Here is a 24,945-nt window from a genome sequence, read left to right on the forward strand (position 1 = left end):
TAAGATGTTGATGGGGTTCTTTTCCTGCCAATGTTTAGCATTCTAAAATGGTCAAAATGCTCCATCGTGAAATGGTTTGTTTTGTGATTGGCAATCCTAATTTGTGCCCTGCATATCCTACAATTGGTCTGCTTGCCTTATCCTAGCAAGTCTGCTAATATAAAAACTCAAGGCATGCCTTGGATCCAGCCTGTGTAATCTTTCTTCCTCTTTCCCTGGATGGGGAGGAGGATAGAACGAAGTTAAGGTTATTTTCTGAGTAATATGGAATTCAGAAACCACCTTTGGGAGAAAATTGGGCTTCACCTGTAAGACAACTTTGTCTTTGTGAAATGTTGTATGAGGAGGTTTGCAAGATAGAGCTTGTAATTCAAGGCCACTAGAAAGACTGTTTTAAGAGTGAGAAACTTAAGTGAACAAGAATAAAGTGGTTCAAAAGTACCCATCAAAAACCTTTTTTTTTTAAAAACTTTTATTTTTGGACGGCAGAAGTACACAAGGCACACACAAGACAATAAATGCATAGCGGTTACATCATGGAGCAGCACATCATAAAGGATACAGCAATCACAACCTGGACAGCCGGGCGATATCTGAGGAGCAGCATGCCAACCGAAAAACAAAGGAATAAAGTAGGGGCTCACACAGTGGGATCAGAGCCCGTCGGGCCAGGGGACAGACCAGATTCGGGGGTGCCCTCGCTTCGAATGCTAAGGTAAGCGTTAAATTCAGCCCAAATGTTCCAGGGGCGAGACTGGGCGGGGAGCATAGACAAGTATTCTTCCTCGCAATTGCGTGACCAGGTGAGTAAGCGCAGCAATTTCTGAAAGACCGGGGGAGTGGGGCTTTTCCAGCTCTGGAGTATACACTTTTTGGCAATCATACAGCTTATGTTTAGGAACTTAGCCAGGCGTCTGGTTCCATCTGTTTTCCAGACCCCGAACAGAATCGACAAGGGGTCAGGATCAACCACAGTTTCAGTTATGTCAGAGATTGTTTTCAAGATGCATTCCCAGAACCCAGATAGCTCCCTGCAGGACAGAAACATATGCAGGTGATCAGCCTCCTCAGCTCCACAGCGAGGACACAGGGCCACGGCGGCGCGGGCGAACGCCGAAGTCCTGTGTGGAGTATAGTAGAGCCTATTGAGGAGTTTGTACTGCATGGCGCGGTAACGGAAATTGAAGGAGACTTTTTTTGTGTGTAAGCACATTGCGCCCCAGTCGCCATCAGACAACTCCAGGCCCAACTCATTCGCCCAACCGTCGCGCGCCCCAAGCGCTGGGATTGTGATGGACTCCTGAAGGATCCTATATAGTGAAGAGACGACACCGCGGGCGCCGCCTGAGTTGGCAATGTATGCGATCGCCGGGTTATCCAGGGGTTCATCAGGACATGAGGGCCATGCAGTACGGAACGCTGCACGTAGCCTATAATATGGGAGGGTCTCCAAGGCGGATCTGGTGTGGCCTTGCTTCCATGTTTGGGGGTTAATGAATGAGTGTTGGGCCAAGGCGTTATCGTGTGTGGGTTCCAAGTCAGGCAGGCGCCACACCGGGAGCCATTTGTAGTAAGGGGGGGACCCATTCGTCGGACCTAGCAAGCGTTCCCATGCGTGAATGGTCGTGGCGACAGGGTCAATGGGAGAGTCAGGTGTGTAACGGCGATGTAATATAAGGGACATCACGTTGGTGCCGGCGGCCGCTAGTCGCTCTAACTTGACATGTGGACGCGTTGGGGAGCCCGGGTACCAGTAGCAGATTCAGGGCAGTGAGGCCCCCCTTGTTTATAGGGGAGCGCCATGTCAGTCCACTTCTTACGCACTGCACCGGAGTGCCATAGGAACTGAGCGCATAGTGTATGCAGTTTAGTGAAGTAGGCCTTCCCAGGGGACACGGGAACGTTGCTAAAAGTGTAAAGAAGCTTGGGGAGCAGGATCATTTTAATTAGGGAGAGACGACCAGCCATGGACAGTGGGAGCGATCGCCATCTTGGCCTCTGCGGTTTGCGCCGCGGTGGAGTAATTGTCGGCTAGCAGAGTGGATTTAGTCAAGGATATCTGCACCCCCAGGTATCTGACACCGTCCGGGGACCAGCGAAGGGGGTACTCAGTGGTGGGTTGTTGGGTAGATTTAGTGAGCGGGAAGATATCTGACTTTGAATAATTGATCGTGAAGCCAGAGTAGGTGCCGATGCGGGTAATGTCCCTCAGTATGGGGTCAATGTGGGTCGTGGGCTCTCTAATGTATAAAAGCACGTCATCTGCATATAGAGATATGATTTCGGGGTCATCCTTCAACCGTATCCCCTTGCGGGCATGACGAGCACGGACATAATCCGCCATTGGCTCAATTGCGAGGGCGAAGAGGATCGGGGAGAAGGGGCAGCCCGGTCGGGTACCCCTGAAGAGTGTGAAAGCGTCGGATGTCAAGGAATTAGCCCTGACCCGGGCCACAGAGGAGGCATATAGTAGTTTAATGAACCTGATCATGTTTGGGCCAACTCCCATCGTCTCCAGCACCAGCCACGTGTAGTTCCAAGAGACCATGTCAAAGGCCTTCTGAGCGTCCAGAGTGACCGCCACGGCCTGGGCGTCTTGATTTATACGGGACATAACATTAAACAGTCTCCTTATATTATGAGAGGTAGACCTGCCGGGGACAAAGCCCGCTTGGTCCTCATGGACCAGATATGGCATAATGGGGAGAAAGCGGTTAGCTATGGGCTTAGCAATGATTTTCGTATCTAGGTTCATGAGGGAAAGGGGCCTGTAAGACCCACACTCGTCGTCTGGTTTGCCAGGCTTAAGTAGTACCGTGATGACAGCCTCACGCATGGAAGGGGGAAGAATAGAGGAGCGGAGCGCTTTGACCCAGACCTCGAGTAACTTGGGAGCCAGTATGGCCACGTGTTCTTGATAAAACTCAGCCATGAGGCCATCAGGTCCCGGCGGCTTGCCTTTGGGCAGGTTAGAGATGGCGGTCACTATCTCTTCCAGCGTTACCGGGGAGTCCAGCTGGTCGCGGGCAGCAGGGGATATTTCGGTGGTGGGGATCTGAGCAAGCAGCTCGCGCATGTGTCGTTCGGAGTGTTCGGGAGGCTGGGAGTAGAGGGACCTGTAGAACTCAGTAAATACCTCCAAAATCTGTTGGTCAGCCCACTGTACATTGCCAGATGCGTCTTTGATGGAGGTGATCTGAGCTCGGCCAAATTCCCCCCTCACTACGCCTGCCAGAGTCCTCCCCGGTCTGTCACCCTCGCCATATTTCCTGGCAGCCTGTGGGCGGCTGAAGTACTGGACTTCGTTGATAGCGAGCGCATTGTACGCCTGCAATTCCTCGCTGATTTTGAGAAGTAAGGCGGGATCGGCGCCAGTGGAGCATTGCTGCTCCAGCTGTTTCAATTTAGCTTCGGAGCGACCGAGGTTGGCTCGGATGGCTTTCAGTACCCCAGCCTCCCGCGAGATGGACATCCCCCTGATGTATACCTTAAAGGCCTCCCACCTAACCGCGGCTGAGGTGTCCTGGAGAGAGTTATGGTCAAAGAAGGATATAATGTCTGCAAGGATATCGGCCCTAAAAACAATGTCCCTGAGGGCCTCAGATTTGAAGCGCCAAGTGCTCAGTGTCGGAGTGGGTATACCCAGCCTCATAGAAAGTGTGATTGGAGCGTGGTCAGACAGAGTGCGGGGGAGAATCCAGGACCCCTTCACCCCTCCCATGGTTTCACTGGACACTAAGAACAGGTCTATACGAGACGAGCTGTCGTGGACAGATGAGTAATAAGTATACTCCCGGCACAAGGGGTGTACTGTCCTCCAGGCGTCGCAAACATTGAGCGTCTGCATATGGACACACAACCTGCGTGCGGCACTGGTTAGGGCTCGAGAGGACGTGCCAGTCCTATCCAGGACAGTGTCAAGAATAAGGGTTAGGTCCCCCCCCCATACAATCTGGACTCCCACGTAGCCCAACAGTATAGCAGTTACCGCATCGAAGAACTCGGGAAAGTCAACGTTGGGGCAGTAAGTGTTAGCAAGTAGGTATTCTCTATTCACCATTGTGCAGTGTAGTATAATATAGCGACCCTCAGGACATAGGTACATTTTGTGCAGAATGAATTTGATCGATTTATGGATCATTGTGAGGACTCCCCTGGATTGGGAGGAGTAGGAAGTAAAGAATCTAGTGGGGCCCCACGACGGGGCCATGGTGTCCGGAATGTGGCCATTGGAGTGTGTCTCTTGTAGAAGTAGTATCTTAGAGCCATGTCCATTAGCAAAGGCCATGACCTTGCGGGCCTTGGTATGATTGCTCAATCCGCGAATGTTCCAGGACATTATAACAGTAGACATGTCAGTGGCGGATCTCTAATCCCGGCATACCCGCATCAGTGAACATCCCAGGTATAGCAGCAGTGTGCACTACTGGGGTTGAGGTCGGGAGTGCGCTTACGTTTTGCCAGTGTGCGTGCCGTGAGCCCTAGTATGCCGTTTTTTCCAAATACCCCATTCCCACCCACCACCCTCACCACTGACCCAACTTCAGTAGTGTGAACAACACCCACCCTCAACTGTGAAGAGCCGGGCCGGCCCCAACATGGCCCAGACTGCACAAAAGCCCAACAGGGGCTGACCCACAACAAGGGCATATCCAAGAACAGTGCAATCGCAGTGGGGTGCGCCGTTGCCGTGCGGAAGCACACTAGGAACCAGCTGGTTCCGTTACAAAACGAACATTGTTAGCGGACAAAACGTGAATACCCCAGTCCCACCCAATGGAGCGCGGGGAGCAACACACACACATCACAGGGATCCAGCAACCCAGCCCAGGCGAAACCATGAGAAGAAACATGCCCCAGTGCTCGTGAACAGAGGGCAACGGTTGCAACCAGACCAAGGGAGCTGAGTATGTCAGGGAGCAGCAGGGGTAAGTGTGGGAGAATAACTTGGACGGGATAACAGTTGCTCCTCAGAGAGCGGTAATTAAACCCGCGTAGGAAAGCATTGTATACAAGTGAATGCGGAGGTGTGATTACTCATGGATATGAACAAAGAGTGGCAGGACTCGATCTACATATAAGCATAGTATCAAGGCATCACAAAGCAAGCATAGAATTCACTCATTATTCATATTATCATCGGCCGGCGGGTGGAGAGGAACATGTGCCTCGATGAATTTAACCGCCTCAGATGGCACTGTAAAAAAGTATAGTTTGTCGTTGAACGTAAACTTCAAGCGTGCAGGGAAGAGTATGGCGTAGGGGATGTTCCTTTCCCTGAGGAGTTTCTTCACTCCAAGGAACTGGCGACGTTCCTGCTGAACTCCGGTGGAAAAGTCGGGGAAAATCATGATCACCTGCGAGTCCAATCGTAACTCGCCCTTTTCCCGTGCGAGGCGTAGAATTAGGTCGCGGTCCTTGAAGCTCAGAACCTTGGCAATGATGGGTCTCGGAAAGTCACCGGGTTTAGGCCGGGGTGACAGCGCCCTATGGGCCCTCTCGATGGTAAAGAAGGGAGACATGTCTGGGTTACCCAGTAGTTCCTTCAAGAGATCCTTGACCGCCAATTCCAGTCGACCCTTCAGTGCATTTTCAGGGACACCAACGATGCCTATATTGTTTCTGCGCGACCTAGATTCAAGGTCATCACATTTGGCTTTAACCGCCTTCATATCCGAAACCAAAGTGGACACAGTGCCCTGGAGTGTAGATATATTATCTTCATTGGTACCAATCCTGATTTCGGTCTCCGTGATTCGAACCCTTTGCTGATCCAGTTTGGCTCTGAGTGAGGCTACATTGGCATTAATGTCATCGAGCTTTTCATGGAAAGCTGCAAAGTTTCTAGCCATGGATTCCATTATCGCTGTGAGGTCAGTGGTGGGTGCCTCGGCGCATGGCGGGTCGTCAGCTGGGTCGCTTGGTGCGTGGGTCAAGTCGGGCCTCGGGGTGGCTTTAGCGAATTTGTCCATGGCTCCAGTTTTATTGTTATTCCTCGATCTGTTAGACATCGTAAATAATGTAGCAGGGGGCCCTGAGTGGCCAGAGTGAAGACCTGAGTGAGGAGATGCAGGAGAGGTTCAAGGCAAATAACAGAGGTCCAGCCCGCCGATTCAAACAAATCCTGACAGAGGCAGCAGGAGCTGCAGCATCAGGGAAGTATAGAGTAGCAGCAGGGAGAGAGTGATCCAACCGCCTTAGAGGGTGAGGGTGGTGTCCAGAACATATCCAGGGTGAGCACCACAGAGAGCACAGCAGGAATGCAGGCCTTCGTGCATAAGCGGGTATTGTATGGGGCCGTGAAGGTGATGACCCGCAGGGAAGCCAGGTCGTGCCAAAATGTGGGCCCTAGTATCAATCCGGGGTGCAGGGACCTCGCCCCGCCGCAGGATATGGGCCCAGAGACCAACAAAGGTGGCGCAGGAGCCGGCCGGGGCCGCGCGGGGAGAGAGGCCCAGATCGAGAATGGCCTGTAGTGGATACGGGGGCAATGTGGCTCCGGCGCGCAGCAGCCCCAGCAGCTCCTCACCTGGTATGTAGCCCGCAAGTGTCCTGTCAGGGAGTAGGTGCAGCTCCTCAGGTCCTCGGGCGCCGCCGGCAGCTGCGTAGAGCGAGAGGTCGTAGGCCGCAACCAGGCCGCGAATGACTTATCAGCCAAGCCCGGCAGCGGGCGCAGCACCCCCAGGAGGGGCGCACAGCTCAAGTGTTGAGCAGCGCGGAGGAGGAGCGGTCCAGGGCCCCCCAGCACCGGGCTCTCCGGCCGGGCAGACCGGGCTCATCAAGGCCCGAGGGCCCCGGCCCCAGAACGGGGAAAAAGCCAGGACAACCGGCGCAAGGCACGGCCCAAGCAGCGGGCACCGGTCCGGCGAGGGGCGCGACCCAATCCGCGGCGCCTCCAACGCGGATCGCAGGGCGTCTCAGCAGGCGGGCCAGTGGAGGGATGCGGCAGGGGAGGCCTTAGTGTGGTGGCGGGAACCGGGAAAGAAAGTCTTTGATGGGGCGCCGAGCACCGCGGCGGCCTCGAGGGTCCCGCAAAGTGGATCTCCGGCTCCCAAGGTCCGATCCGAGCCAGGATCGCAGCAACACGTAGCCACAGTTATAGGGATGCCAGTGGGTCGGTCGGGTAGGCGCAGAGCTTCATTCGCCCGCAGATGTCCTCGGATGAAGAGCGGCTGTGCACGGAGCTCAAGAGCTAGGCAGCCATCTTGACGGCTGCTCAACAGCGCCCCCCGTACCCATCAGAAACTTAAATCTAGTCTTAAAGTCCCACAAAGGAACCTGAAAATGTTTTGGTGGATAGACATTTGTTAATCCTTTCAGAAATTGGATTGCTACGGGTAGTTTGAAATATGAAGGCTCCTCAGCAGTAGGCTTAAAGATAGACAGCGCTGCGAGATAGCCCTTGACCGTACCAATTTGGAGACCTGAGTTTGCTAAGTAAAGCAAGAAAGAGAACACCATCGGTGTATTACATGAAAAGGGTTCAATATTCTTTTCTCTACACCAGCTGCAAAATTTGTTCCAACGGCAGCGGTATAAAGTCTTTGTTGCTGGCCTTCTGGCTGAAAGCAACACCTCCATGACGTCATCCGGGAGATCCCAATCCTTGTATGTCAACCTTTCAGAAACCAAGCGTGAAGGTTGAGGGTTCTGATGTCTGGATGGAGAAGATCCTCTCTTTGCGGAAGATGAATCGGAGGACAGATGGACAGGTCTAGAAGGTCCGGGTACCACGTTCTCATACCCAAATCTGGTGTAATTAGAATCATGGCTTTCCGGAATCTTCTCAACCTCCTGATCATTTGAGGAATGACAGGGACTGGAAGAAACGCGTACAGAAGTGGAAACTCCCATTGCACTACGAACGCGTCCCCTAGAGCTCCTCTCGGGGGGAAATTCCCTTGAACAAAACTGATCGCATTTCCTGTTGATGCTGGTGGTGAACAGATCCACTTGAGGGGTTCCCCAAAGTGTGAAGATCTCTTGAAGGACTTCCTGAGCTAGCTCCCACTCGTGAGACTGTGCTCTGCCTGATCAGAGCATCCGCTGTCAAGTTCTTCTCTCCGGCTAGGTGAACTGCAGATAGAGAGATTCCTTATTGAATTGCCCAAAACCAGAGCTGCATTGCCTCTCTGCACAGTGATTGTGTTCCTACGCCCCCTCTTTTGTTGAGGAAGTGCATGGCCACTGTGTTGTCCAGGATGCCATGAGGCCTAGCAATCTCAAAAAGTCGAAGGCTGGTAGACGTTGGGCATTTTGAAACCTGGTGACCATCTGTAGAATATCTTGAGCCCTCACCTCTGGTGGCGAGGCTTTTCCCAGGGAAGTGTCCAGGACTGCTCCAATAAACTGGAGTCTCTGTGATAGTATGAACTGTGACTTCTTTAAGTTGAGGGAGTAGCAGACATAATCTAGCTGGATCTGAGCTTGTTCTGGAGATACTGCTCTGATCAACCAGTCGTCCAGGTAGGGGTAGACATGGATCCTTCACTCCTTAGACTTGCAGCCACCACCGACATTAGCTTGGTAAAGACCATCGGGCGGAGGTCAGCCCAAATGACAGAACTCGAAATTGATAATGAGAGTTGCCAATTTCGAACCTCAAGTACTTCCTGTGTTTGAGATGGATTGGCACATGGAAATAAACATTCTGAAGGTCTAGAGATACCAACCAGTCCTGAAGCTGGAGGGCCTGAAGGATCTGAGAAAGGGTTACCATCTTTAACTGGTCTTTCCTGAGGAATTTATTCAATTCTCGCAAGTCCAAGATAGGTCTCAGTCCTCCGTCCGTCCTTTGTCACTAGGAAGTATGGGGAATACCAACCCTTGTTCCTCTCCGCTACGGGTACCGGTTCTATGGCACCCTTCTCTAGCAGATCTAAAACCTCCTGCATAAGGAGCAGGTCTGAAAGCTTCAAAGAGTTGTTCCCCGGTGGATGACTGAGGAGTGTGTAGGAAAGGCAGGCAGTAACCATGGGCAACTGTCTCCAATGCCAAAGCATATGACGTAATAGCCAGCCATTCTGCCAGATGTTGAGTTAACCCGCCCCCTACTGGTGTCTTGTGAGGGGAGACCTCAGAGGGGTTTAGAAGCGGCTGACGCAGATGCCGAGGGTAAAGTGTCACCTGCTGCTGCTGCAGCTTTTGTATCTTTGCCCCGTCCACTACAAGTGAATCGTCTCTGGCCCCTTTGAGCTGGCTGTCCTTTGCCTCTTCCGAATGCGGAGTAAAAGCGAAAGGACCTACCCGCCCAGGATGTACCTGTGGGACGATTTAGAGTTTGCCGGATTGCAGCTCCCAGGGATTTCGCTGCTTCTTTGGATGTTTGCAATTTCTCCACGCTGTCATCAGCTTTCTTTCCAAATAGAGAAGTGCCGTCAAAGGGCATATTCAGAGGTCTGGCTTGCACATCTGGAACAAACAGACTTCTGCAACCACCAAACCTGCGGATTGTGCTACTTGCCGCCATGGCCCTGCTGATGCTGTCAGCAGAATTGATGCCTGTTTGGAGGGACTCTCACATTGCATCCTTTCCATCCCTGATGATGTTTAAGAATGCATCCCGTTCTCCTCCTCCTGGGAGGCAGTCAGCCGTAGATGAAGCACACTCCCAAAGTGTGTGGCTGAATCTTGCTAGCGTGCAAGTTGCGTTGATAGACTTAAGCGCCATGCTACATGCCGAAAAGACTTTCTTTGACATGGCATCAAATCTTTTATCATCTCTATCCTGTGGAATAGTAGGATATGCCGACTTACTGTTAGATGAAGTCGCTGCTTGTACAACAAAACTCTGGAGTTGGATGCTTACTCAGATATTCAGGATCTGAAGCTGATACTCTGTATTTAGCAGAAAGTTTTTTTATTTACTGCAGGGATAACTTCAGGAGTTTCCCAATTAGCAGATATTTTTCTTTGCAGAGCATTATGAAAAGGAACAGGATCCTCCTGCGAATCTTTATCTAAAATATCAGTAAGGTCATCCTGCTGAAAAGAAGGTGTAGGTGTAGTCCACCCCATAAATTCAATTATTCTGGCCATCAGAATCCTATAAGGAGTCTCAGCATGTTTGTTCTCCAGGATCTGGTTTAGCAAACTCTACTTCTGGAGAAGTATCTAAACCACTTGCCTCATGTAGAGACTCTTGGAGATCTTTTAACCTGTTCTCCTCAGAGATTTACTCCTCTGGCATGGGTATTGTAGTCCTTTGCAGACCAAAGGGTCTCATTGTCGGAATCCTCCCCTTCCTCATATATAGAGGACAAGGCTCTAAAGTAGTCAAACCTAGGATATGGTTTAAAAAACATTTTTAGGGAAGAAGGAGCTAAATTCGTTGTGACTTCCTGAGAAAACCTCGAGGTTGTCGACGTGGACGTCATAGGCTTCGACAATCCTGGAAAAGGTGTCAAAGTTTGAGAAGACCTCGATGCACTCGAGAATCAGAATCCTACTCAGCGTCGTCGAGGTGGTCGATGGTATCCTCGACATCATGGTCGGGGCTTTCGACACCTCAACCGCCTGTGACGTAGTGACAGTTGTAGGTTAGTCTTTAATCCGGGTCGAATGTAGCGTCGAAGACGGCGTCGATGAAATATATTTATGCAAAGGGCCCTTCGACAAAGGCGTTGATGACGCAGTCTTATTGTTTTTACTCGAGGGTTCTTGACGCTCTCGAGTACCTTCTCTCGTCGGGTTCAACGACTCGCAGCGTTTTGATTTTTCGGGTCTTTCACCCAGGTTCTCACCTTTAGACGTCTCCGAGGGGGTCAAGGCCGCTTTCTCGAAGACGCTAAGCATCTTTTTACAGAATTCCTCCCACTTAGCTGCTGAGCTGTGTTTCGTGGGGCAGGTGACCCTTTCCGGGGAGGTAGAGGAAGAAGAAGTAGAAGAAGAAGAGGGAGATCTACCACGCCTCTTAGAAAGAATGTTTTGATCTCGAAGACTGATGAGAACCGCTTTGTGATCTTGAACGGGAATGTTTCTTTTTTCAACGAGGAGACGAATGTCTCGACTCAGCCGAAGAAACTTTTGAGGGAGTAGAAGTTTTAAAGCCCTTACCTCTTTCTAACTTTCCCTTACGCTCCTTCAAGGCTTTTGCCGTCATGGACATGCAGTCCTCACATTCTGAACAGTGATGCTCCGATCCTAGGCACCACATGCAGATCCTGTGAGGATCCGTTAAAGACATTTTCTTCCCACAGTCACAACATTACTTGAAACCGGACCGAGGGGTCGATGGTTCGGATGAAGAAGCCATAGTATAATGGAAATAATCTTCGAAGAATAAGAAGATTTTTCTCAAGAAAGGAACCGAGCTTATGTTTCGAGCGTTTAAAGATTATTCACGATTGGAGGGTAAAAGCATCTGTAGCATTATTGGGAGTAAATGATAAGTTAGCAACTTAGCGAAGATCTTATTATCGAAATTCACTAAGGCGACAGAATGATCGGATTGCATCTTATTTCATCCTTAACCAGTTTAAGAAAGACAGAGTGTATGCTGCATTGGTCGATAATGGAAACATACCCTACCCAAAAGAGGTGTGGTTGGGTGAGCAAATGCTTGGCTAAAAGGGTCAATAGAATATTTGTAAAATTATATTATTAGCCCATCAGGCCCGGTGCCTTGCCCGATGCAAATTCTTTAATTGCGCGTTCAAAATCTGAGCAGCTCCCAGTGTACCTCTTCAAGCCATACTGGTTTCATCTGGTGTAATTACATGGAAAGGTCTTTCACAGTTATTGTAAAGTGCGAGTTGTAAAGACCAGAATGGTAGTATAAGAATACTCAGTTTACCTCCATATTCCCTTGCACAACGGATCCCATAGCTTTTTTCAATTTGCCAGCTAGTTTGGTCAGAGTTCTCCGGGCGTCTAGTCCATGAGAGCAATTTTACTGGTTTATCGCTTACCCCATATTTTCCAGCCATAGTTCGATGTAATATAGATTTAATTTCCAGCTACGCTTTAAGGAATTGTACAAGTTTCTAATGCATTAGTGATAGTGATGTGGTGTCCCTGAACTTTGCAGATCTGCACTTCAAATCGATAAGGTCGGCCTGTAGGCATTCTAGAGTCGTGCGGCCAAAGCTCAACACACCTTCTTTAGCGATAGATACCCGGCAAATACACTTTGAAGCTTTTCCATATAACAGAGAAATCTCCACTGTTCCATTGTTGGTAGTAAAGAAAGATCTGTAAGCGCTTGGGATTTGAATCACCAGGTGGGTAGATGCTCAACTTGCTAAGGAGTACCAAGAGTCATATGAACAGGATAATGGTCAGATAACATCTGCGGCAGAATCTCCCATTCTTCACTACCAACAAGATATACCCAGAGGAAATTAATAGCTCTACCCGAGAATAAGGACAGAGGAGTACAATGTGTAATGCGCCATTTGGTGGTGTAGAATTTATCAAATATCAACCAGAGGCAGGGTAGCCATTCCTAACAACAAAGCCTGAGCCACGCCAGACAACACTTGGGGGCGAGGGCCATGGACGATCTATCCGAAGATGGATCCAAAACAGTATTCATGTCATTGCACACCAATATTTCAGATCCTGCAAACTCAAGACGATTAGAAAAGACATCATCATAGTTGCGGTTATACAATTGACAATTTAGGATATCCCAACAGCCCTCAGAATCAGAAATTGTTTTCCTATGGTGAAATCCACGGTCTTTGTGGATTATAGTCAGAACACCTCGAGTTTGATGTGAAACCTTAGTACCATTTAGTGTTTTCCCATTGCTTATAAAGGTTCAAGGGGCCTAGATCTAAAATGTGAGTTTCCTGTAATAGTGCAATTTTTACTTGGTGGCAATGCAGGTATGCATCGACTTTCCTGAGCTTATGGTTATTCAACTCTCGTAAACTCCAGGTAATAACATCTAGCACGTTATGAACCAATAATACTGAAATGGTGGAAAGATGACCTACAATCACATTTGATCATATTATACATGTTCACCATGCCTTCACCCTTTATAGTACGATGTGGTGAGTAGTAGTAAAACATGCATGCATCATAAAACCATAATATCCAAGAGTCCTACCCCCAAAACGAACACCCACCCACCCACACTTGATTAACCCCCAATTGCTATTGAGTGTCCCTCAAATGCAACATATACTACCCATAGCTATAGCCTTGTTGTTGAATGGTTAATCAAACAAACGTATCAGCATCTTCTGACGATGTGAATTAGTGTTATTTGCCGCTGTGCATGACTTTGATCTGTTGGGAACATGGAGTACTGTACCTGACAATTACATTTTCGACGCATTTGATCAAAGGTCTTCCTGATGGCCTGCCCTTGTGGACTGCAATCATTGAATATCATGATTTTGTGCACTTGTTATTGAAAGGGTCGTCTCTTGATGTTCTCAAAATGAGGTCACCCATCTCGATAGTGGAAAAATGTCTGGCAATAATCTGTTGTGGTGGTAAGCCCGGTGCAAGTGTAGGGAACAAAGGATCTGTGATTGGAAGTGTTGTGAGAAGACTGGTCTACCCAAGAGATTAGAAATTATTCTTGGCAAATATTTCTCCATCTGGCAAGTTTGGGTTGTCTCGGGAATACACATGATCGGTAAATTATGTCATGACCAACTTACAAGGTCTTACGATTTCAACGTGGCCAGTTTAAGTTCACTTTAAGAATGCAACATTTTGCTCTACAGAGTGGATGGTATCTTGCTCTGTACCTAGGTGCTGTTCCACCTCCATCATATGGCTTCACAGTTGAACCAACTTGTAGTGTGATGCCTCTGCCTTTGTGCCGAGGGCATCCTTTTTTGATCCAGGGAAGCAGTGGTGTCTGTTGTCTTGCAGTTGCAGTCGATGACACTGCATCTTTCCCCGCAAATCTCTCCATCTTAGATTGGCGTTTAACGGACCCATCATGTCCTGTATTTTATTGACCAATTACACAGATCAGCTAGACCACAGATTCTTTTGTATACAGGATTAACTGGGATCATACGATTACTAGGCCGCGTATACCACGCCTGACGAAAAATGAGACTCGCCCCACCACCCTTTTTCTCAGCATATATATGTGGGAGATAGGGTACAGTAAATAATGCTGGGGGGAGTAGGTGGGTTGCAAGGGGGTCTCCTTCTGCATATATATGCTGTGAAAAGACGGTTCACTTTTTTAAGTCGACATTTTGGTCCGGCTTAGTATACTCTACACAGTATTCACATGGATCCAGATTAATTGAAGGAAAGGAGGGGATCAGTCCAGAAAGCAGAAATCTCCTGTAGTAATTACAAATGTTCCTGCAATATGCTGTTCACCTTCTATGTCGCACGTTACTACAGTGCTCTCCCCCAAGTACCTTGGTTTCAAAAGAGGCCAAGAGTCAAATGCATAGCATCCTAGAAGATATTAGAATGTGAGAGAGCTACTTACTTATCTCGTGCTGTTATTCCGGTGTCCGGGATGTGCGCATCAACTTCCTCCGATCATTAGTCAGGTGTCTGAGTGTCCAATGCACACTGGTGGGAGAGTGGGGGGTTTGGCGTAAGGAGGAAAGGGCTCAGATTTCTGCCAGGCTCTCCTCTGCATCAACTTCCCAGACAATGTTCTGGGCCAGGAGAGGGCAATCAGTACTTATCTCCAGTCACCACAGGCTTCTGGGCTAAAAAAAAAAAACGCAGAGCAAGCAGTCACTGCACCATCCCTCTCCCCATATTACACTCTGTACCTCCCTACAACATCTGCCGCTTGACCCGCCACGTCACGCAAGTGTTCTGCACAAACTGTACGACAGCAGGCTGGCCACCAGATTGAGTTCTCAGAATCACTGCACTCTTGGTTGAGTATGCCAGCGAGAAAACGTCGATTCTGGCAATTTCAGGATGGGTTATAAAAGGATCTGCAGCAAGCCTGTGGCGAAAGCTAAAACCAGATTCCGCCATCTTGGCCACTGTGCACTCAAGCAAAATGAATCCTACTGAGATAATATTCACAAATGAACACATCAATCAGATCTGTGTAGATACTATTTCTCCCTTTGTGTTATCAGGACCATCATTTTTCCCCCACAGATGATAAAACCATTACCATCTTTTGCCATTTCCCTGTAGTTTATGCTTTAATATTTAGAAGACTGAATAGTTTTATTTATTTTCTATTTTTTTAATAATGTTTTAAATGTTCAATATAATACAATAGTATTCAAAACAAGTAAACCGTAAAATCAGCAAGAAAAGAACATATGATCAACTGTAAACAATGTCCTATATACAAAGGGAGCAGTACAAGCAAAATTAAAGGGGAGGGGTTACCTTAAGTGTAAAGCTAATTGAAAACATACCAAATGTCAGAGTACTTGTCTACCTTTTTCTTCACCTGATAAGTTAACCTCTCTCTACATGAAAGAATCGACAAGTCATGCAGCCAGTCATCTACAGAGGGCCAAATGGCACTCTTCGGGCATTTTACAATTCGTTTCTTGGCCACCAAAAGATCTCTATAGGCCCAGAAGAGTAAGCCAACGGACCGGTTAAATCCAACCGGAAACAAACCCAACACACATAGTAAAGGGTTCCGAGGAAGCCAAAGACCCAACACAAGGTCCATGCGTTGGAGAACATCATCCCAAAAAGTTCTGAATTTTGGACAGGACCAAAACATATGCAGAACAGTCCCCACATCAGACTTGCAATTTCAACATGTATCATCCTGAACAAGTTCTTTCATTTTACAGGGGAACCAATAAATACAATGCAAAATCCGCTGTTGGGTATACCTCAGATCCAGGTCAAGCTTAAACCTATATGGTTCAGTACATATATGATTGCATCCATCATCAGAAATATCAAATCCCAAACCAAGCACCATACACTCCTACCATGTTAGGAAACAGTGTCAAGACCCACTAGAGTAAGAAGCTTGTACAGAAATTATGCTGAAATACGCAGTCTTGGCCAAGTGTAAAACAGAGGGGACATTACGTAAAGAAGTGTTCAGGGGCAAAAACAAAGTCTCAAAAAGATCAGAGCACACGGTAATGGCCACACTCCGAAGGTCGCAACTTATATTTGAACAGCAAGCATTCGAAGGTAAGCATGGAAACGCCATAGTGAACTTGTCCTAGTTTCCAAATGACTGCTGATTGCCATTAGGACCAATCGAGGGTACGATTATTGCTCAGTATAGCCATATTTTTCCAAAAGAGAAGACTCCAAGCTCAAAAGATATTTCATGCCATAACCCTCGCAGTTCTTCCATTCCTTCAAAACGTGTTTAATGGTAGGGTCTGATCAACCACCAGCTTTTTATCCATACTAAGTAAGCAGACCAGGGGGACAGGGTGGACTGAAATGTTCTCAATAGTAACCCAGTTAGGGCAGTCAGCAACATTGCTTATCTTACATTTCCGGTAAAGGGACAATGTGAAAGCTCAATGATACAGACTAACATTAAGGAAACCAAAGCCCACCAAGTGTACAGGGTTCATGAGAAGATCTTTAGGGATCCTGGATCTCCAACCATCTCCCCATAAGAAATTGCAGAAACCCCCATCTATGTTACTAAGCAGATCACTCGAAAGAGGAAGAGGGAGCATACTTAATATATGTAGCAGTTAAGGAAGCAGGGACATCTTGATTACACTTTCCCCCATAAAGTCAGGCTCAAGTCTTTCCACTTTAGACATAAAAAATTAATCTCTGCAAGCTTAGACAGAATATTTGAAGCCATTAAAGAACTAACGTGTATGCCCAAATATTTGAACCCACTATCTGCGAAGGTCCAGAATCTGAGAGGAAAACTAAGATCTGCATATAAAAGCACCTTAGAGACGCAGTCCCCCATTGAAATACCCTCAATACCTGCGTTTTTCCGGATTTTTATGGCCATGGGTTCGATAAAAAGATCAAATAACAGGGGCGATGAATGACAACCCTGTCATGTACCTCTACAGATAGAAAAACATTCCATTATGCAACCATTAACCGCAACCACAGCCTCAGTCATCTTTATACAAGGCATTGAATAGCTGTAAAAACTGCGATCCACAGTTTGCCCGAATCAATACTGGTCTGAGAAACGTCTAATTGACCCTGTCAAGCACACTCTCTGCGTCAATACTAACCGCAGCTTAGGCCTTGGGGGAATTTCCCGTACGATGTACAACAGCTACGAGTTTTCTTAAATTGTCGTAGCTATTCCGGCCGAAGACGAAGCCCATCTGGTTACGGGAAACCAGTTTGGGTAACAAAAGATTAATCCTTTCAGCATAAATCTTAGCCAGGAGCTTGACATCCACATTCAATAGAAATACAGGCCTATAGATTACACAAAAAAGGAAGTGATATTTCCCTGGCTTGGTGAGAACAGTGGTCCTCATTGAATCAGCCACTACCTCTGAACGCATAATCTCCATAAATAGTCTCACCATGAAGTGTGCAAGTGAATGGCTAAAAACAGCATAGAACTCATGCACGTTGAGGGACGCAACAAAAAAATGAGCATGGTTTTTGGCAATGATAGGATCATAGTTATTAAATCCTTTTAGAGAGCATGCCTTCTTGTCACTGGAAAAGTAAGTTAACAATAGGTTTTACTACTGAAAAGGAAAGGATTTCTAAACCATGGCAAAATCTTAATTTAAAAAAAAAAGGTAGCAGGCACCCCTCTCTAGAAAGAACATGGTATACTAACCTGTCCTGTGGTTTTTACCCACTTTGAGAGTCTGCAGCCATCACTTTATGGTCCCTGTACTTTTCACAAAGTTGGAATATCCATTTGCATATCAGTCTTGGTCCCACCCACAAGGACAGACCAGCACCGAAATGCCAGGCAAACCTCCTTTGAACAAGAGGACCAACAGCAACCCCAGACACGTGTTTCAGCCTTGTTAGGCCTCAGCGAGGTGGCGCTAGACCTCTGAGCACAGTTAGCAAGGGGTCCACGTCTGGTTTCCCACAGGTTATCTAGGGTGAGCAACCCAAAGTACTTTGACAAAATATAAAAAAAGGTAGCAGGCACCCCTCTCTAGAAAGAACATGACATGGTAACCTGTTCTGTGGTTTTTTACCCACTTTGGGAGTCGGAAGGCAGCAATGGAAAGTAGACCGCTGTACAAGAATGAAGCGTTTGAACACAGAACGTTTGAATTAAAGCAAATTAGGCACAGCTCTTCTATCAAGAGAGGTTGAATAGGAAAATATTTTTACCCGCATTGCCGCAGCCAGAAAGGGGCCATAATAAAACAAAGTGAAGGCAACTTAACAAAAGGGCGATGTCAAGTAAGGGAATATTGTAACATATTGTCAAACACATTGCCATAGCCAAAGAAGGGCAATAATAAAACAAAGGGGATACAACTTTCCTGAACAGGGATATCTGGTAAAGGGACATTACCTGTATTGGCAAAGCCAAAAAAAGTGCAGCGGGACATCAAGGCAATTCGAATGTAACAGTCTCAGAACAAGATACCCCGACAGAGAAAGTTGTACGCTGCATTACAAAAAGTTGTAAACTGCATTACCAACAGTTAATTGGTTGTGTAGAAGGAAATCAGAGACTGCAGGAGAAAAGCCCTCTTTGTAGAAAGGCTCACGTGGGAGAGAACAGTAACCTACATTGCCTGGGGCAAAATGCTCAATGTGACAATCATTGTCAATATGTACAGTATACTCGTGGAATCATTTCTAAACCCATATGTACAGTCTACTTGTGGAACAAGTTCTAACCCCATTGTGTTGAAAGTCAAAACACTTACCCAAGAAGCAGTTGTTGGTTCAACTTTCCAATTGAATTGAGGAAATAAGCGTGGAACATTTGGAACAAACCTCATCACAAAGTACAGGTTGGAGGAGTTTTTATCCTGGCAGGCGAGTAAACCCGGAAGATGATTTGTAGAACTGTGGATGTGGTAGAAGGTTGTGGTAGAACAAAAATTGCACAGTAGTGGTAAAAACCAGTTTCCACCACAGGTGATGATTTTGTGAAAACTATGGAACAAGCTTGTGATGGTATGATTTTCAAGATATAGGCACAAAGTCACCTTTGACTGAAAATATCCAAGTTCTCAAGGATTTAGATGCTCTGATCATTTGTTATTGCATGAGAATATTCTGTCCTGTGCTCAAATGGTTAGGGTGGTGTCAACAGAATCAACATCTAAGAGCATGCACATTCGTAGTAACAGTTGGGCCTGGTGCACGAGGGGCAAGTGGCCGGTAATGAGTTTTTTAAAGTGTACTTTAATTGTCAGAATTTTTGTCAGAATTTTTATTTGACTTTTTTATTTGTCTAAGATATATGATCCACAAGTGCCATACATTTAAGATTAATCGAAATGTCAATGAATCCATGTCTAAAAGAATGAAAATAGCAATGTAAAATAAGGAAACTCGTGTAAATGAAAACAAGAAGATATCCAATAGTTGAACAAACATTAAAGAACAATTATGAATAAATATCCATTTAAACTAAGACATTCCATAGCCTACTTACTGTGTTCACTGACAAAGTCATGCCTATGGGCTCGGCTGTGTTGCTCCAAACTTAGCTGCTGTTCATGCAAATCCACTGGAGTAAGATTTATCCCTGTCCCTTCAAGGTACAGCCTGATCCTTTCACGCCACTGCCATCTACAAGGGTAATGAACAATTTCTAAAGCCGCGTGGAAATGTCATGATTTTTTAAATACAATTAGAAGGAAAAAACAAAACAGCAATAATATGGTAGTCTACAACATTTTGATGGGGTCGGTATTATTACAATTTAACAAACAAATTTCTACAGAAGTAATAATTAAAACCTTCATAAATGCTCGTCTTACAGAGAGTCAAAGTAAATTAAAAAAGAAACAGAACTAAACCTGTCCTGCAAGCTCTTTTCAGGAAATGTGGCTACAGAATGTCAATATTTTCAAGAGGTTGGGGTTGCCTGGGGGGGGGGGGGGAGTGACTGAGCAATATGGTGGCTAGAGTGTGATCGCAATGGAGAAACAAGTGCTGAAATGTTTGGGTGCGGGAGGGCGCTCAGGGCGAGACAGATGAAAGGAGTGCAACAGCGCGGGGAATTCCATTATGTCTGCAATTCACAGTATCCCGGATTTACACTACCTCATTTTTTTCAAGGAGGGGGTTCAGCTGTGCTACAATCTAGACACCCTACAGTATAATGTGAGTAGATCATCTTTGGCTTAAGGGTGGTCAGGTGCTGTGGCCTTCCACAAGGCCTGCATGTCAGTAAATGTGTAAGTGTGTTGAAACAATTCACATGAACACGAGGAACACCCTCCTACTCGAGCCTAAAGAGACCAGTCTAGAGGCAGGCAATCGGGATACAACTGCAGGCACTCTTAAATAAAGGTGGTCTTTAAACTTTGGCTTCTCAGAAAGCAATGCATTGGCTGCCTGGTAGTGTTGGATTCCTACTAGGAGCTTTGTAATGATGGTTATGTAGGTGCAAGTGGCTGGATTCTTCTTCTTGCTAAGGTTGGGGTCTTCTGAGAGTTATCTAAATAATTCTGCCTTTTGTCCCCTTTGCTCCAACTGGGCTGCAGTTACCTTCACCTATTAACAGGGCATCAGAGAGAGATGGGGTACAGCGATGCAGTTCGCTTACAGTAAAAGGTTAGCTTTAAACACAAAGCCCTTTGTGATGGACTGAGTGTTGCTTTACGAGTATTATTTATTTGGGTGTTGTGTTGGGTTCTACAGGTCACCGTCCAACTGTTCGAAAGGAGGGCTTGTAGAACTTAAATGGCATTAAGGAAAAACCTCAGATCTTAGATTGATGAGTCCCCCCTAATCTATTGGCCAATATTTTAATGAGACAGGAAAGTAGTGTTCACCAATTGGTGGGGTCCAGTCCCTCTGCAAATGCAACGAGGGAGTGGTCCCCGTTTTCCATTTATTGTTCCTATACCATAGACATTAACCATTATAAATGGCAAACCTTAAGCAGCAGAATTCAAGGAAAAGTTGGTTTTCAAGGATTGCTCATGTGCGACACTGAGCAACTGGAGCGGTCTCTAGTATTTGTAGGCCATGGTGCAAAGCATAATTAGAGAAATTGTGTCTGCAAACAAAATGTTTATAACACAAATGATGCAACTATGATTCTGAGGAGCGAGTGTGAATACTTTCTTCATCGCACTATAGTACATGCAGTTTTGCTTTTCTATTATAAAAGGGAGTCCAAGTGGCAGGATACAAAGAAATAAAGGATGCTTGGATGTACTACTCAATTGAAATTGACAACTTGAGAAATATGTAAACTCTCGTCAGGGTTGCATTATACAGGGAAAAAAACATCAGATCGTATTACCTGAAACATGCATGCAGCGTGGGATGTGAATAAAATGGGCCCTGCTATATTAAATGTGTTCAATAAGTTTATTATTAAACTTTTCCTAGTAGTCTCGAATGTAAGCATTTTCAAGTTGTTTAATTTCATTAAGCAGTTTGTTGGCAAAGGTATTCTTTTTTTCTCATGAGCAGAATATTGAATCATGTGACAAGGTACTGTGGCTTTAAAAGGCATCCCAATTAATGAGAAATCTGGGAAAACCCTATTATCACAGATTAAAAACTACTCCAAACGCTATGCAGTAATACTACTCATCCAGTCAATGATAACAGGACAGAGTGAAGATCTATAGCGGTGGTGTGTCGCTTACCTACTAGTAGATTAGTACAAGAAAATACTGACCAACAATACTTGAAGTGTACACTCGGGCCTTATTTTGACAAATTGTTGTGGACTACATGTTGTTGAACTGGTTGGCGCGGAAGAAGCCCTGACAAGAGTTGCAGAAGTGGCCCTGAACTGCTCATCCAGGGTATCGTCTAGGACTTCTTAAGAGTCAGTATTTTCTTGCACTATCCACTATTACATAAGCAACATACCACTGTGATAGTGTTTTCCAGAGATCCTGTCTATGCTATGATCTTACTGATTGGAGCCCTGACAGATTCTGGTGTAGTTGTATTGCTATGGTCCCATAAGTGTTCTGTTTGAGCCCAATTAATGGGAACAGAGGTATAAGAAAAAATGTTTTAAAGACTAAATTATACGGTTAATATTCGTTTCAATAAGGTGTTTATCGGGAAGTAAAAAATTATTACATTTCAAGTAGGAATGTCTGTACTCATTAAAATCACAATCAAAGATAGTGCAAATAGGAATATGATCTGAAATAATAGAGGAAATAATGTTCATAGATAGGGATGCGTTAGAGAAAATAGTGTGAATTATCAAATGTTTCATGAATTGGTGAGAAAAAAAAGAGCAAAGTCATCAGGATTAACAAGGTGCCAGGTATTGATCGAAGAAAAATACATTACTCTCAGTACGAACACTACTATATTAAAAAAAGGTTTTATGGTGGATCAAAAAAAAAAAGTAAACATTTGGCCATATTCCTTACGCATAAATCTGAACATACGCAAATCCATAGATTGTCCTGATACTATGAATAACTGAATATTGTAAACACATCTTTTTTAATCTCAAATATTACAACTGAGGATATTCCTCCTATAACATTACTTAGTATCTTACTAACACTATTATAATACAGATCAACCCAATTTAATATTTGTAGAAATAATGCATCTTTATATGAAATTAAGTAAGCTATCCTTGATTTGAAAAAAAGTAAGGCTACAGGTCCAAATGACTTCTATGTTGAATGGTTTTTGTGCTTTGATTTATTTGCCCCTTAGCCTCATATGCTTATTAATAATTCATATTCATCCAGTAATTTTTCTGATGCTTCTACTATTGTAATCCTAAACCAAGAAAAGATTTGCAACATTTCCAAAAGTTCAAACCAGTCTCTTATTAATAAAGAGTGCAACATATTTACCAAAGAATTATCAAACAAATTAGAGTGTGTAATACCCTCTTATTCACCCAGATAAATCTGGTTTTGTAAGAAATAGACAAATTACCCGTTGTAATGTTTTTTCGACTGGAAGTTCCTCCCACGTATTCCACATCTTTGATATATACTGCGATATCCTGCTTGCAGCTCAGAAAGCTTTCTCAGAGTGTGCCGTGCGCCGTTGACCTTGTGTCCTTCGGGTGCCTCCATCCTCAGAGTATGGCATCGACGCTCGTGTTTTTCCCCTCACCAGCACAGCAGTCTCAAAGATGAGAAATTAAACACTGGAGCATTAATGGAGAGGAAGGAGTAAATCAGTGGGAGGAGCGAGGAGGAATATGTGGGAGGAACATCCAGTCGAAAGTACATCACCAGGGGTTATTTGTTTTTGTTTTTCGAATGGATTGTATCCTCCCCCCGTATTCCTCATTTTTGATATTCTCCCACAGCAGTATTTTGCAGAAGATGGGAAAGAAGAGTCCAATTTTGATTTACGACGTGTAAAACAGCCTTTCCAAATCTGGATTCTCGCCCCAAAAGGGAATCTAAACAGTAGTTTTTAGCAGATTTATGCACAGAATACCAGGTGGCAGCTTTGCTGATGTCCTGCAGTGGTAACCCTCTCTGGATGGCTGAAGTGGCTACACCTCTAGTTGAGCGGGCCCTTAGGACCTTCGGCAACCTCCTTCCCAGCAGAGTTGTAACATTCAGATATACAGTATAATCCACAGAGACAGCGTTTGTTTAGTAACCACTTGTCCCATTCTGTGGCCCTTGTTACCAACAAAAAGTTGGTTGCCCAGTCTCATCTTAGAAACCCTGTTAATATAGAAGTTCAAGGCTCTTCTAGGGTGAAGTCTATATAACCTCTCATATGGATGAGGAGGAGGGTAGAAAGCTGGTAAAACAATTTTCTGCGTCAAATGAAATTCTGACACTACTTTTGGTAGAAAAGGATGAACCCTCAGAACCACCTTGTCTTTGTGGGAGACCGTGAATGGTGGTTTTGAAGAGGAGGCCTGAAGCTCACTCACTCTGCGAGCAGAGCTAATGGCCATCAGGAATAGTGTTTTCAAAGACAACATCCTAATTGAACAAGGATGTAATGGTTTGAATGGGGAACCCATCAGGAAGCTTAAAACCAGGTTGAGATCCCAGACCGGAACAATGAATGGAGCCAGCGGGAAGATGTTGGTCATTCCTTTAAAAAACGGGATGACAATAAGAATCTTGAAGTAGGAACCCTGTTCAGGAGAGCACTTGAAAATGGACAGCACAGCCAGATAGCCCTGGGCCGTAGCAACCTGTAGCCCCTGATGTGTTAGATGTCGGAGAAAAGACCAAACCGATGGTGTGTCACAAGAAAATGGGTCAATTCTTTTATCGCTACACCCGCTGCAGAACTTGTTCCAACGGCAGCGGTATAGAGATTTAGTTGCTGTCCTTCCGGCCAAAAGCAACACCTCCATGACATCTTCCGGAAGGTCCCAGACTTTGTATCTCAACCTCCCAGAAACCATGCATGGAGGTTGATGGTCCTGATCGCTGGATGAAGAATGTGACCTCCATTTGTACGAGTAGATCCTCCTTTTGTGGAAGACGAATTGGAGGGCAGATGGACATTTCCAGAAGTTCTGGGTACCACATCCTCCTGGCCAAGTCTGGATCTACTTGAGGGGTTCACCAAAGGGCAAAGATCTCTTGAAGGACTTCCTGAGCTAGCTCCCACTAGTGGGTGGGAGAAAGTGCCCTGCCTGCTCAGAGCATCTGCCTCTGTGTTTTCTCTCTGGCCAGATGAACTGCAGATTCCTTCTTGCAGTGCCCAAAACCAGAGCTGCATCACCTCTCTGCACAGTGGCAGTGATCCCACACCCCCCTCTCTTGTTAAGGTAATCCATGGCCACTGTGTTGTCAGTGATTATCCGGACATTCTTTCCAAGTATAGAGGGCAGAAAGGTCATCAGCTCTAGTCGGATTGCCCTTGGCTCTAAAAGGTTGATATACAGTTTGGACTTCGACAGAGACCAGCGTCTGCTGATTGTCAAACCGTTGGTGTGACCCTGCAACCTGAGAGGGAGGCGTT

General features: G+C 46.0%; 1 protein-coding gene across 2 annotated transcripts in view; it reads right to left on the minus strand.

Moving 5' to 3' along the window:
• Window positions 1–24,945, minus strand: part of NADK2 (NAD kinase 2, mitochondrial) — a 1,037,189-nt gene that overhangs the window by 466,901 nt on the left and 545,343 nt on the right. For both annotated transcript variants that reach the window (XM_069627136.1, XM_069627135.1), the window contains exon 6: window positions 19,478–19,614. In XM_069627136.1, the coding sequence (XP_069483237.1) occupies window positions 19,478–19,614 (137 nt within the window). The remainder of the gene's footprint in view (window positions 1–19,477; window positions 19,615–24,945) is intronic.

This window comes from Ambystoma mexicanum, chromosome 6p (assembly GCF_040938575.1).
Source record: "Ambystoma mexicanum isolate Mex_15411 chromosome 6p, UKY_AmexF1_1, whole genome shotgun sequence".
NCBI lineage: Eukaryota > Metazoa > Chordata > Amphibia > Caudata > Ambystomatidae > Ambystoma > Ambystoma mexicanum.